General features: G+C 45.1%; 1 protein-coding gene across 3 annotated transcripts in view; it reads right to left on the bottom strand.

Moving 5' to 3' along the window:
• The window catches only part of USP3 (ubiquitin specific peptidase 3), a 51,479-nt gene extending 43,764 nt beyond the window's left edge, over positions 1-7,715 (bottom strand). Inside the window, exon 1 of one of the 3 annotated variants that reach the window (XM_040602317.1) lies at positions 7,697-7,715. In XM_040602317.1, the coding sequence (XP_040458251.1) occupies position 7,697 (1 nt within the window). In that variant the 5' untranslated portion in view covers positions 7,698-7,715. Of the gene's footprint in view, positions 1-1,813; positions 1,842-4,345; positions 4,553-7,696 lie in introns of those variants that run through there. The other 2 variants (XM_040602315.1, XM_040602316.1) reach the window with 2 other exon arrangements.
• Positions 7,716-13,172: the final 5,457 nt, after the last annotated feature.

Raw genomic sequence — 13,172 nt, 5'->3', positions numbered from 1 at the left:
GTCCAGTGCCAAAAACACAGTGTGGCAGAAGGTTGTTACCTACCCCAGCAAACAGTGTAAATTATTTAACCGAGGAAATAAAAACAAAAACTGATGGGGGAGGACGGGGCACCAAAAAAAATAATCAAAGGCAGTCTGACTCAGTAGAGTCATGTTCCTGAAAGTTCTCCTCCTTGGCCCAAAACATCTGCTCTTGTATATAAATAAAGCATTCAGTGATATTCTGGGTTATTCTGAACTAAACTAAAACTAAATTTACTACTAAGTAATTTAGTAAATTACTTCAAACACAGAAAAAATGTCATTAATTCAGCATGTGGCTTTCCATCACAATCACTGCTCACTAGGCCTCACACAGCTTCCTCGTGCTAGCCCTCCTCTGTACTTTGTATGGTCCCAGCATCATTTGCAAATGCCACAACGTATGTTTGTGACCAGCAGTGAAGTTACAGATCTTACTCAACAGAAGTTAGAATGCAAGGAACAGTTGCCAGGCAAATATATTGAGCTTTTGCAGGAAATACCAGTCTGCAGCAAGAACTGCTGCTCTTCAATATCTAACAAAATTATGCTGTTTAAGGGAGGGGAGAAAAAAAAAAAAGAAAAAAAAAAAAGAGTATTTAACTAACAGTGATCTGAAAAACAAGAGTTTTAAGCTTACTTAAGAAGTACAGTTCCACTTTAAAAAACACTAAGTTCACCAAATCTCTGTTTCAGCAGAGACAATCTGTCTGCAGTTGTTCTTCTGAAGAAAGAACTTCAAACTCCACACCAAACATCAAGCAGTCCAGTGAGAACAACTAATGAATCCTCAACCATGCAGAAAAAAAGTTGGAAAAACTCTTCAGACTTGCACAGGTGTGCTTAGAAGATTTTAATCTCACTTACATGAGGCATGGCTCCCTGTGGTTTGATGAGTCTATGAAATGTTGTGGAGAAATACCACATCTGAGCTGTTCCAAAGTACTTTTCATAATTACATGATTTTCACAACAGTGCTGAAGGTGTGGCTCATCATACAAATCCAACTGATTCAGTCTGTGACACTTTGCAGTCTTGCCAACGCCTCCAGCTACTCTGCTTCCAACTTCAGCAGAAGTTTCAGAAATTGAAATGCATGGAAAGAGTGCACTCTAATTGGAGTTAACAGACATCTGCATGCAGTATTTCACGTGACAGCACTGATTAAAGGCCATTTTCAGTTTCTGTACAATTTCTGCTTTATATATTCATCTCCTCTCCTCTTAAATGCCCAATTACAACAACCTGCCTCTGGATCTGAAAAAAAGGCACTCTGAGTGCTGTTTCGATAGTCTCAAAGCTGTGCAGAGGAAATGCATGCTGCTTTCTGCCTCGCTTACTGTACAAAGCACGCTTGACCGGATTAAATACTCAGGGGAAGGCATGCCATTTTCTAAACGCTGGGGCTTAAACTCACCGACTTCCAAACTGCACAGCACTAAGAGAAGTTCTAAAGACACTTACAAACGAGCATACACCATTCTTCTTTAATTTGAAGCAAAAACGTTCATACTTGGATCAACACATTTGTTGTCAATGCTTCCTCTTACTGCTTTTTTAAGAGGCTTCCTGCATCCCCAGGCCTCCATAACAACGCTGGCAGGTAGCTTCAAGGGGAACTGATTTAGGCCACAAGAACCCCTCAGGCTGGTGCACGTGCTCCTCTAATCAATTCCTCAACCTCCGGCAAAGCTAGCTTCCAAACATCAGCATCAAATGCAACACTCCTCCGTTATACAATGACACAACATTCAGTATCAAATAAGAGCATTCAAAAGTGTTTCCACATTACCTTGTGAAGCCATTGTTGCAATCATGAGAGTTTTTGTGGAGGGGCAAGGAAAAGGTACTTAACCAGTACGCATCACTCTGTGACAATTCCAGCTCCTCAAATCGCAGAAATGCAAGATAATGATAAAAATAGCCACTGGCTGTCTCAAATAAGAACTCGCTCTCCAACCTATTCTGCAATGTTTTGCTATCACTGGCACGTCAGGTGGCTGCCAGAAAGCTTCCTGTACCATTATCGCCACTCACTCTCCTTTTCTGGAAAGGTCAGCAGCAACTCATAACAGGGCTTACGACAAGTTCTGAGTCATTTTAAGACAACGTGCTTGATGAGAGATGCCTGATAATTACAGGCTGCAGAAAATTACTTTCCAAATATTTTTCTCCAACTGAGGCAACGCCAACAACAAAAAGAACTAAGCCCACAGAACCTTAGAAAACAGTATCAAAAGCAATATGAAATGCATTAAATTTTGACAAGATACTCATTTATACATGGCATTTTCTCTATTTATTTTTATATTACCAATTTGCAGCAAAACCAGAGAAAAAGAGAAGCGAGAATAAGAAACGGTATTTACTGTGAATTGACAGAAACCAGTATTATGTATCTTTAAAAAATTAATCTCAGTAAAATGAGTACAAGCAAGAAAGAAACAGTACTCTGTATGCCATTAAGGAGTTAATGTAAAAATGATCACGTATGACTAGCTGGAACTGCAAAGGGAGGCACTACATTTTACTATACTAGTAGAAATGTAAAATTAATTTGTAAAAGGAACAATTTTCATTTTCTTTAAATTAACGAGAGCCTGCTGCCTGTTCAATGGGAATGTTTTAAACTCAACGTAGCCATCTTCCCGTCTAGCCACTTGTTAGGAATTCCATAGCTATCTATGCAAGTACTGTGTGACTTATCTTAATTTTCTGTAAAAGCACGGCAAACACACTCCCCTGGACACGGTGCCATCAGCCCACACTGTTCAGTTCGTCAACTGCCCAGCACCTTCTTCCTGCCTCACAGCACCATGATTCAGTCAATCGCCCAGAAACTGGCTCTCCCTGCCAGTGCTGGTTTGGGAGAAACACCTCTGAACAGCAAAATAACTTGTTCTAATCACTTCAATTTCTTTGTTGAGAAGCAGCACGATTATCTGGGTCCTGTAGCTGTAAATTGGCTTGGTTTTTTAAGTCTGGAAAGTTCTATTTTTAGCTTTGGCACTTTTATCTTTCTGAAGTTCTCTGAAGGGTGGTTCCCCACTGCCATATGCTTCGGGTTGACAACTCTGCTTACCTCGCCACTCTGAAGGTAACACAGACCTACAGAGTTACTTCTTGCTACTACGGGATTTTTTCGCCAGTACAGAAACACTGGGGACAACAAATTTCCCTATACTTCTCCTTTCCTTCTAATCATTTCTCCACCTCGTTCCCCTGTAAAAACCAGAGGCATTACAGAGTAAAGGAACTGGTTTTGCCCCAGGGAGCAGCAGCCCTGCCACACCTCGGCTGCGGGAGCCGCAGCCCGGGGAGCACGGCCAGCAGCAGCCTTCCTTCCCTGCGCTGCGCCGGCGCCGAGACAAAGGACAACCGTCTTCCGTGCGACAAACCGTACACCTGAAAATGTACCTGGCGTTCCGGTGCTGCCCGGTCGGCCGCTCCCAGCGGAGGCTTCTCTCCGGTGCCGGGGGGCACAGGCCGCGCTGCTCCTTTAAGGGGGACCCACCTCCCTTCGCCGCGCACACCCAAACCCGCCGCGCTCCCAGCAAACAGAACCGCGCAGCGCAGGTGACAGCAGCCGCCGGGGTGCCTGTGCGGGAGCCTGCAGGGCTCCACCAGCGCGCCGAGCGTAGCACACGCTGGGCAGGCCCCTCCACAGGGAGCCCCCGCGCCCACGGACGGCGGGATGCACGCCCAGGGCGGCGGTGCGCGGCACTCGGTCGGCGAACGGAGCGGAGACCCCCGGCCGCCCGCACCGAGCTCCTCCCGGCCTTCCCGAGGGGCCAAGCGGCGCCTCCGGCCGCGGCGGTCCAGTTAAACCCGCGCTCGGCTGCAGCCCTCCCAGACACGCACGTTAGCACAAAGAAAGCAGCGCCCGGCTGAGGCCGAGCCCCGGCGGCAGCCCCCGCCCCACCGCCAGGGCCGGGCCCGCCAGACAAAAGGCGCGAGGGGCCGCGCTCCCGCGTCGCTCCGCGCCCCGCGGGGACGAGCTGGGGCCCAGACAAAGCTGCGCGGCCCGGGCCGGGCGCTGCCCCCCAGCCCCGCCGAGACGGGCGGCGGCCGGCCCGGGGCGGCAGCCGGGGAGGAGGGCGCAGCGCGGCGCCCCCCGCGGTGAGGGGTCCCGCGGGGCGGCCCGGGGGGGGGGGGGCCGGGACAGCCTCCCTCCGCCGGGCCCCGGGCCCTGCCCCAGCCGCCCGCCCGCCGAGGTGCTGCCCGCGGGGAACAAAGGCGCGGGCGGCGGCGAGAGGCGCCCGGGCGGCGGGGCGGCCGGGCCACCGCGGGCCGGCGCAGCCTAGGCCGCGGCGGGCGCACTCACCGCTACAGCACCAGGAGGAGGGCGAGCCCTGCGGGAACTTGGCCGAGTCGGGCGCGATGCAGACGCTGGAGCCGAGGTGCGGGCACTCCATGGCGGGCGCGGCGGCCGGGGCGCGGCTGCCGGGTCCTGGCGGCGCTACAGCGGCGGCACCCCGTGCACGACAGCCATCTTGGGGCCGGCCCGCGATCCGCACGCCGGGCTTTGCGGGCAGCCGCCCTCCCGTCCGCGCCGCCGGCCTCACCCCGCCCCCCGCCGGGCTTTCCGCGCAGCCGGGCTCGGCGCGCAGCCGCGCAGGGGGAGCGGCCTGCTGAAGGTCGGTGGGGCCGCAGCTCCGTTTCCCCTGCTGCGCGGCCCGCAGCTCTGTGCCGCCGTTGCCGCAGCGATCCGCCCGCGGCCCCGTGCCGGGCGGGCCTGCAGCCGGGGCTCCGCTGCCGGCAGCCCGGGCCGTGCGGGGGAGCCCCCGAAAGCCGGCGGCGGGGCAGGGGCAGGGGCCGGGGCCCCGTTCGGCCGGGCAGGCGCCGCGGTTCGGCTTCTCCCGGGAGCCATCGCAGGTCGCGGCGGTCTCGTCGCCGGCGGCGGGCAGGGCCCTCCCCACGGCGCGGCTCTCGGGCCGCTGAGCCCAGGGTGAGCTGCTTGCCGAGTGTCCCGCGCCACCACCGCAACCTTCAAGTGGCAATAAAAGCACAGATAACATGACAGCTTTTCCAGACAACACAAACTAACAAGTTCATGGCTCAGCCATTTACACGCGTATGCCGGATCAACACACGTGTTATACTGAAAATACTCATGCAGCAAGTGAAGTCCACCACCTGTGGAAAAGCGTGGATTTCTTAATATAGATATTAATATATATTATAAAATACATATATTAAATAATATTTAAAATACATATTAAAATATATAAAAATACATAATTATATATACAAAAAATATACTTTATCCTCCTGCGTATTTGGAGCTTTCAACCTCCTCGCTTACCACAGGTAATGCAAGAAACACAGTTTTGCCACTGATTTTTCCTGTTGTGTGACCTGCATGTGGACACAAAAGCATGGCACGGCACAGTTTCATAGGAGATTATTTTAGAAACTGACAGTTCCATGAATTTTCAGATGAGATACTTCAAATATTTATACCAAAGATGGCTTGGTGGTCACAGATCTCCTTGGTAGAACACTGAGCTTTACTCCTTGTGTTCTTTTTCATAGTGTTTACAGCAGGGAGGGTGTGGGGGGTGGAGAAATTCAGAGCATGAAAGATCCCATTTTCTACAGCATCAGAAACTCCTTCGACTATACTCAGTGGAGTTAGCTTGTATTTCCAGCTGTGTAGTTGGAAGCAGAATTAGTTCACAGATGCCAAACTGAATTAAATGGCTGCAGATGTTACCTTGTCACAAAACTATGGAGCTTCCTCAAGTATTCCCTGTCCTTGAAAACTGTCACTTTTGATCAATCACATAAGTAACATTCCCAACATACATTTTACAGGTTCTACAGAAAAGCATGTATTTCTATAGTTTTCTAACAAATACTGTTTAAATAGAGCAAAAATTAATTGGGAGGACAGAATTTCTAAAACTTTCATATAACACAACTTAGATATACATCTAAGAATTGCTTGTACAAGCTTAAGGAGCAAAAAGGTGGTTGTGTTAGCATGTTTATGTATTAACCAAGGGGTTCTTTTGTCTCTTATCCTCCCTCTGCCCTCCACCCTCTGCCACAAAGTACAACAAAGACATGCATTAAATTACAGCAGCAGTTTCACTGCAGTTGCTGTCTTCTCTAACCAATACATACATCTAATGCTCTTGTCATGCCCCACCCATCCTTACACACAAACAATAAAAAAGAAACCTCAGTGTGATCTGCCTTTCTCATTTTCCCCTCTGTACCAGCATCACTTGGCCTTCTCTCAGTAGGATTTTGCAACGAGGGTTTAACCACAACAGTTCTTACCTCACTGCGTGGATTATGTTAGCAATATATTTAGCCTTTCAGAAGTAAAGAACTGGCTAACAGGGATTGCATATGGTAAAAAACCCCTGTGTAAATACTTTTAAGTTACCTACTTTCACTTTAGCACTCTCATTCATGACTGTACAGTTGATACAGTATACCTGGAGAGAACCAATTCCTTTCCTAAGTAAACAAAACCGGGATCTGCCTCAAAAGAGCAAGCATTGCCTTGCGCAGTCGCTGCAGCTGAACCCCTGCCAGCATGAACTATTGCATCTCTGCTGGCGGCAATGTACTGAAATCAGTAGAGCCACAATAGCTTATATTAGAACAGTTGTTATAAGCATGGTCATGATGGAAGAGTATCTTCTGGCAAGATACTATAGATCCAAGTATGAGGTTACAAGAGTCAATAAGAGAGAGCCATCTTGTTTCCCCTCCGACTGGGGTAGCCGATAAGGATCAGTGTAGAAATTGCTGTAGAAACTGGAGAGCATGGAATGAAGAAGGGATGACACTGGTGGAGTGGAATGAATGCTAACCTGAAGAACTAAAATCTAATTCAATCTTTGCCAGACAATTCTTGCATGCCACCTGGCAAGTTATTTAAACCAATTTTTTTACAAAGTAGACCTGTTTTCTTAAGTTAGAAAAAAAAAAAAAAAACTGAGGAAGAGAGGCCAGCTCTGTTCAGAGCATACATGTTGGAGTCTTCCTGTCTCTATGGCTGAACATCCATCCTCAATTTCCAGATTAAATGCTTAAAGAGAGAAAGAATATAGTCTCCAATGGCATGTTGCTTCTTTTCTGAGTGGTAAACTCAGAACATGTGGAATGGGACTGGCAGATGTCCTAAATGCTCAGCTGAGAAGGATATTTAGCAAGTCTTTTGCTCTGAACACATAAAGCAGTAAACACTCCGAAAACACTACATGTCAATCTAGACCTAGTAGAAACTTGATGGATGGGGCGTTCACCTCTTACTTCCCACAGGTGTAAAAGTGAAACATTCAGATACGATGGCAATAGCAACGGAAACTACACAGAAACCCACCACAAGGAAATTAATTCTTTACTCAGTGTAGATGCACTCTGCATGTCTCTAAGGGAGACAACTTGCATGGAAAATATCAACAGAAAGCATCAGAAAATAGGTAAATTCTAACACAGGGCCTCAGCTTAATAAAACCTTTACTAGAGGCCGGCCTAGCAGCTCTGTGAGTTATATGCCATCTCTCCGGCAAACAGAAGCTTAGCTGCATGCCTCTGCCTATGAAAGTACACCACAGCACATTAAATACCACAAGCACATATCCGGCAGCGTGTTGTCTCATTAACAAACCTATTTCCATTTCCTGCATGTCCTCTGAAAAGAAAGGTCACATACTTGCTCAGTGTTTGGTTGTAGCACCACAAGCAACTCGCTTTACACGGTTCAAGATTCTCCTCTAAAAAGGCAAGATGGCCAAGATGAAGGACAAAAATTTCAGACTGGGACAATGTCCAGAGCGAGCACCCGTGGCGGTGCTGGGGGAAGTGTGGGCAGGCGTGCCTCCCCTCGGGGACACTTCTGCACACGTGCCTTGCGGGGGCGGTGTGACACCGAGTATTGCCAAAGGTACCGGGGAGCCCCAAAGGACAGAAGTGCTCTTTACTCCCCCCCCTGCTTGCACCTGCACGGTGAGAAATTAGCTAAACTTCTACTCTCATAGTATGAGTATCCACTAATCTATTAATCATAGGATTAATAGTTCTCTCCAGTGCTAAGGAGGGATCCCTCATTTCTTAAGGAGTTGCTTCTTGTGGGGAATAACGTTGACTATAGCAGTACAATTGTATTGGGCTGATAGAGATTCCATCAGAACAGAAGATTGCTTTTTCAGGAAAAAATAAATAAATAATCGATATCAAGTATGAATCCGAGGTCTACAGAACAGCTGTGTTCCCTAAAACATACAGAAAAGAGAAACTGGCCAAACAAACTATGCTATCAATAGGATCCACGGGGGCTGGAATGTGTACAAACAGGCACACACACGTGTATAGATGTGCGTGTGTGTGTGTCCCTTTTATATTTCCCTCTGTGTGTGTGTATACATAGGTTTCTCTGGAAGGATGTTCCTTCAAACAACCAAAACTACAGGTCAGACTCCCCGGATGGCATACACCGGAGTTGTTCTATTGAGTTCAGACTAGCTGAGGAGCTGCCTCTGTGTGTTTCTTTCAAGAGAAATCGTCAGGTTGTTTCGCTCTCCTTTAAGTCCATGAGCCAGGGTGGGCCAAAGGCACAATTTGTTAATGTGCTACTGTCAGAAAAAAACATGTCCTTTTCCACAGTTTATGTTTGCCCAAAGAGATTGAACATTTTCTGGGCCTTGACAACAACATGGTATTCCATGAAGTCTGTTGTAACAATTTGATTTTCCCGTTCCTGCGCATACCTGCAAAATCCAGTTCCTAGAAGTAGACATTTTGGCAAGAGTACTTTGGGGTGATGCAGTCCTCTAGACTGGATGCTCCTCTGCAGGAACCAAACAGTACCTTAGCATTGAAAGCTCTCCAAAATAATTTTGTCGTTTGCAACACAGTGTAAAGAATGCTAAATGGGAACACAAGAAGTGGGAAATCTGCTGCAGCCTGATCTCCCAGATGAGTGGGGTTGAAATCCTGAGGACATGGCTCTGTTTCATTGGATTCTGAGAGCTGTAGTGGGGGAAAAGAGAGCAGCAGTAGAAGGAAGACAATAGTGCAACAGACAAGCAAAGGCCTGTAGTCTTTTTACCGTAATTCCCATTTTCAGTAAAGAGATAGTCATATGATCATCTAGTGCTTTGATTTCTGAGAGCCTATGCTAATTTTACATCACTTTTCCAAGGATTCCAGAAACATCTTATTGAACAAAGGCAACACTTGAACTCTGACCCAAACTCTGCCTTGTCTGCATATCACAGCTTGGTCACAATGCAAAGTATAAAGAAAGATGAATGTAACTATTCTGTGTGGTGGGGTTTTTGAGCAAACCAAGGGAGATTTGAAAAATGATACAAATAAATTGAACTGTTTTAAAATTCTCCACATTGTTTTCTTAAGGTGTTGTTTGTACAAACAAAGGCTTCTTTTCAATTCATGCTTTAAACAAATGCCTGAAAGTTCTCATATGTCTGGCAGCTTTCAACACGAGCTTCATCAATTGTTTTACTGACCTCCAGAGCCTGTTCAATAATGCAAGTGCATCAGGGTGACATCCAGCAGAGTTAATTCATGTCACTGGCATTTGACTTTTACTGTAATCAGCTATGCAAGTTTTATATTATATTATTTTCAAGGCAGTCTTGAAAATACAATAATGATTCTGTACTTTAGTGTAAGCTACTTTTAAGATCAGCAAGGCTTTATTTCATCCCATCTTAATCAAAATAGAACATTTTATAGCCAACATCACTAATTTCTCTTCATCGAAACTGAACAAGGCTCACACACTCATTTTTGGCAAAAAAGGGAACTACAGGTATATTTAAAAAAAAAATAAATCAGGCAGCTCAGTTTACATATTGTGTCACAGCACAGAGAACTTCCAGCATCCTGCTGAAAGAAAACCTAGTACTACCGATTTGCCTGGAAAATGTGGTAGCTGGGACCAGCCTATCTGCCTATCCATTTGATCAAGGATGGGGAAACTGTTCAAAAGCACTTGAGTAATTACAGAACCTACAACTCACTAGTACTCTCTCTTATGTCACATGGGGCAGAACCATAGACTTTTCTGAGACAGAAACATTGCATGTTTAAATGACATGCAGGTTTTCCATTTCACCGCTAGATTAGCTTGTTAACAAATCTAAGGAAAATGGACAATAAACTAGTCATGAAAAGAAGAATTACTCTGATGATAATAATCTGGGAGGACTGGGAAGAGAATGAGATGGTACAGAATTATAATATTTCAGATAAAACTCAGGAATCAGAATATGAAATCTGTTTGCCTGTGAAAAGAACAGATAAAAGAAAATGCTGTAAAAGAGTGTTTAAAATAATTTCTAAAGTCCCATTCCAAACACTTAAAAATTATATAGTTAGAAAGTCCTAGGATGAACTGGGTGAACTAATATAACGTTTGTCACCTCTAACATCTGTTAATATATGTATATATCTATTGTATCTGTAGAATATTACTACAGTAAAAGTATCATCTGTATCTGTGAACTGTAACTACACAAACGATATCACTTTTCCCTCTGTATTAAACAAGACTGTTGATAGCCAAAATACTTTACAAGCTATTTTTGCTTCCTTGTTTGCTCTAAGCTACAAAGGCATCCCATCTGTCTCTCTGTTGCACATACTTGCTTCTAGTTTTGTATAAAGAATTTTGTACTGCACCATGCACATAGTAGCCCTTGGTTCTACCTTACTGACCACCAAGAACTGTAAGTATTAACACCAAAGGTGCCAATGTCGCAGAGCATTTTGATTTTGAAGTGTTTTGACTCCAAAGCAAAGTATCCCTGGGAAAAACTTGCCATAGTACACGGACAGTGTATACACTTCACTGATAACCGAGTTGAAGGAGACTCGTGTTAGCTCCCAAGTGGCAGCATTTGATCCTATTTGGGGATCAGCTCATTACCAGGGAAATAGGAATTTTCTTGCCATGTCACTATTATTTGTTAATTATGTTAGTCTTCAGGCTCCGTTATTCACAATCTTGAGTAACAATCTGAACTGTGAAAAAGGAGACCATTGGTTCAGATTTCCTTTCCTCACGCCCTTCACTTAACATCTGCTAATTCAAGGACTGAACAACGCCTTTGAAATTTTTCCACTCTAGCTGGAACTTGCAACCAAGATTGTAAAATACAATGAGAGAGAGATATTCCGTTTGTTCTGAAATAAGAAGCCACCGGGACACCCTATGAGCAGCACTAGATCTTTCAAAGCAGTCTTGCTAATCTCCAAACACCAAACTGATTTACTAATTATAGCAAAAGGTGAAGGTGCCAACAGCTATTCAGTGCTGTAACCAGAGAGCTTCTATGAGCTGCTGACATAGATAGCCCTGAATTTTGAAGAACAGACACATAGCTGAGTTTTCTGGGATTTTGATTTGCTTTACATGAAAGGTCAACATGCAAATACATTTTTAATCATTTAAATGCATGGCATTTTGTAGAAGGGGAGGATGAGGAAGTTAGTACCTAGCATGATATGATTCACACTCAAGAAAACTATCTGAAGACCTTTCACAGAATTTTAAAGCTGCAACGCCTATTATTTCTTTCACTCAGAGCCTTGTGCAATTAGATACAATATAACTAAGGCAACTATTTAAAAATATCTGCAGGTCCATATTACTACTTCTTCACCTGCCAGACTCTAGAATTTACCCAAGCTTATTTCTGTAATGCCTGTGTGTCTAGGAATTTATGGTACACCATGAAAAATTACTTATTGGCACTCTCTCAGGAAGCACGCACTTACTCATCCACACTCAGATAATGCAGCCATCCCCGATTCACTGTGACACTGTACCACGCATTTCTGTGTGTTCTGAGATTTGTGTGTCAAAAAGAATCTAAGGTGACACGTAACTACAGTAAAAGCTTTCACTACTATGATTCCCTTTTGTTAAAAGTGTGCTTTAACAGCAGGGACGAGAATAGATGTTCCAGTTAGTAAATGAGTAAGTTTGGTAAGACCTGCTGCATTTTGTGGTCCCTCCTTGCCCCATCACTAGTCACTTGAACATAGTTGAGCAGCAGCTACATAACTACATTCTGATGTCTTCACTGATTCGCATAACCCTATCGACATCATTCCATATTTCTTTTGAACCACTTCCCGTGGTTCAAGCATACAAGAAATGTAAAACAGGCTAAAAACAGATGACTAATCATTATCTATCCCTATTGCATGTTAGCACAGTTTTGTAAAGTAGCAAACAGCCAGAAAACTTATGCAGGGGTCTCATCATGGTGATCCTTTCATTAAATTATTAGTTTCAGTAGAAGATCCATCATGTCCTAAAAATTAGTGAAATCTAAGCAATGTGAGACTTCGTTGTTGTACTGTCCTAACCTGTACTGTAACTGTACTGTAACTAACCTAACATGGTATTTAAAGTAGATTGAGACTGCCGGGCCTATATTTAGAGCATAATGAGATTTTACTCTTGTAAACATGACTGAGTATCCAAGCTCAAGAAATTATTAAACTCATGTGGTGTGTAGCTTAAAAAAAAGCTTTTAATTCAGGATGCCTGGTTCTCCTTTGTCTCACCTAATGTCACTTCACACAACCCCAAGGGAAAGTGGCAGGCTCAACATCCTTCAGGTACATAAGGGCCAAAACTTTGAAGTACAGGTTAACCAAGACATGCTTGCCGAACATAGCATAGTTTTCTTTTGATGGGTAAACGTAACAGCTGTGGTAGATCAAAAGGCTGATCTAAATAGCCAGATCATTTAGGTACTCAGAAGCATGGCACGTAATCATGCATCTTGCTCCCAGATTCAGGGCTTAAGCTTAACACCATTGCTGTCAGTATTTCTGCACAAAGGTAAAGCTTCTCATTACAGTCTTTCTCTAAGGAGCTTCTCATCTACATAGACAACACTGCATTTTTCCATTCCTAGGATAAAAGGCTGGAATGGAGCCACTTCCAGCCACAAAGACAAGAAGGAAAGGAAAAAACCTGAAAACAGCAACTTCAGTTGCTGGGCCACTGAGTCTGACTGCAAACTTTGCCATACAAATCCCGTCCCCTTCTGCTTGAACACCACCACAGCCACAACCTGCCTGGTTGCCTAAGGTTGTGGCATAGGCATTGCTGCTGCCAGCAGGCTGCTACTCCAGGTAGCTATTGT

This window comes from Falco naumanni, chromosome 7, assembly GCF_017639655.2.
Source record: "Falco naumanni isolate bFalNau1 chromosome 7, bFalNau1.pat, whole genome shotgun sequence".
NCBI lineage: Eukaryota > Metazoa > Chordata > Aves > Falconiformes > Falconidae > Falco > Falco naumanni.
Note: the sequence above shows the minus strand (reverse complement) of the source record. Positions and strands in the feature narration are given on the sequence as shown.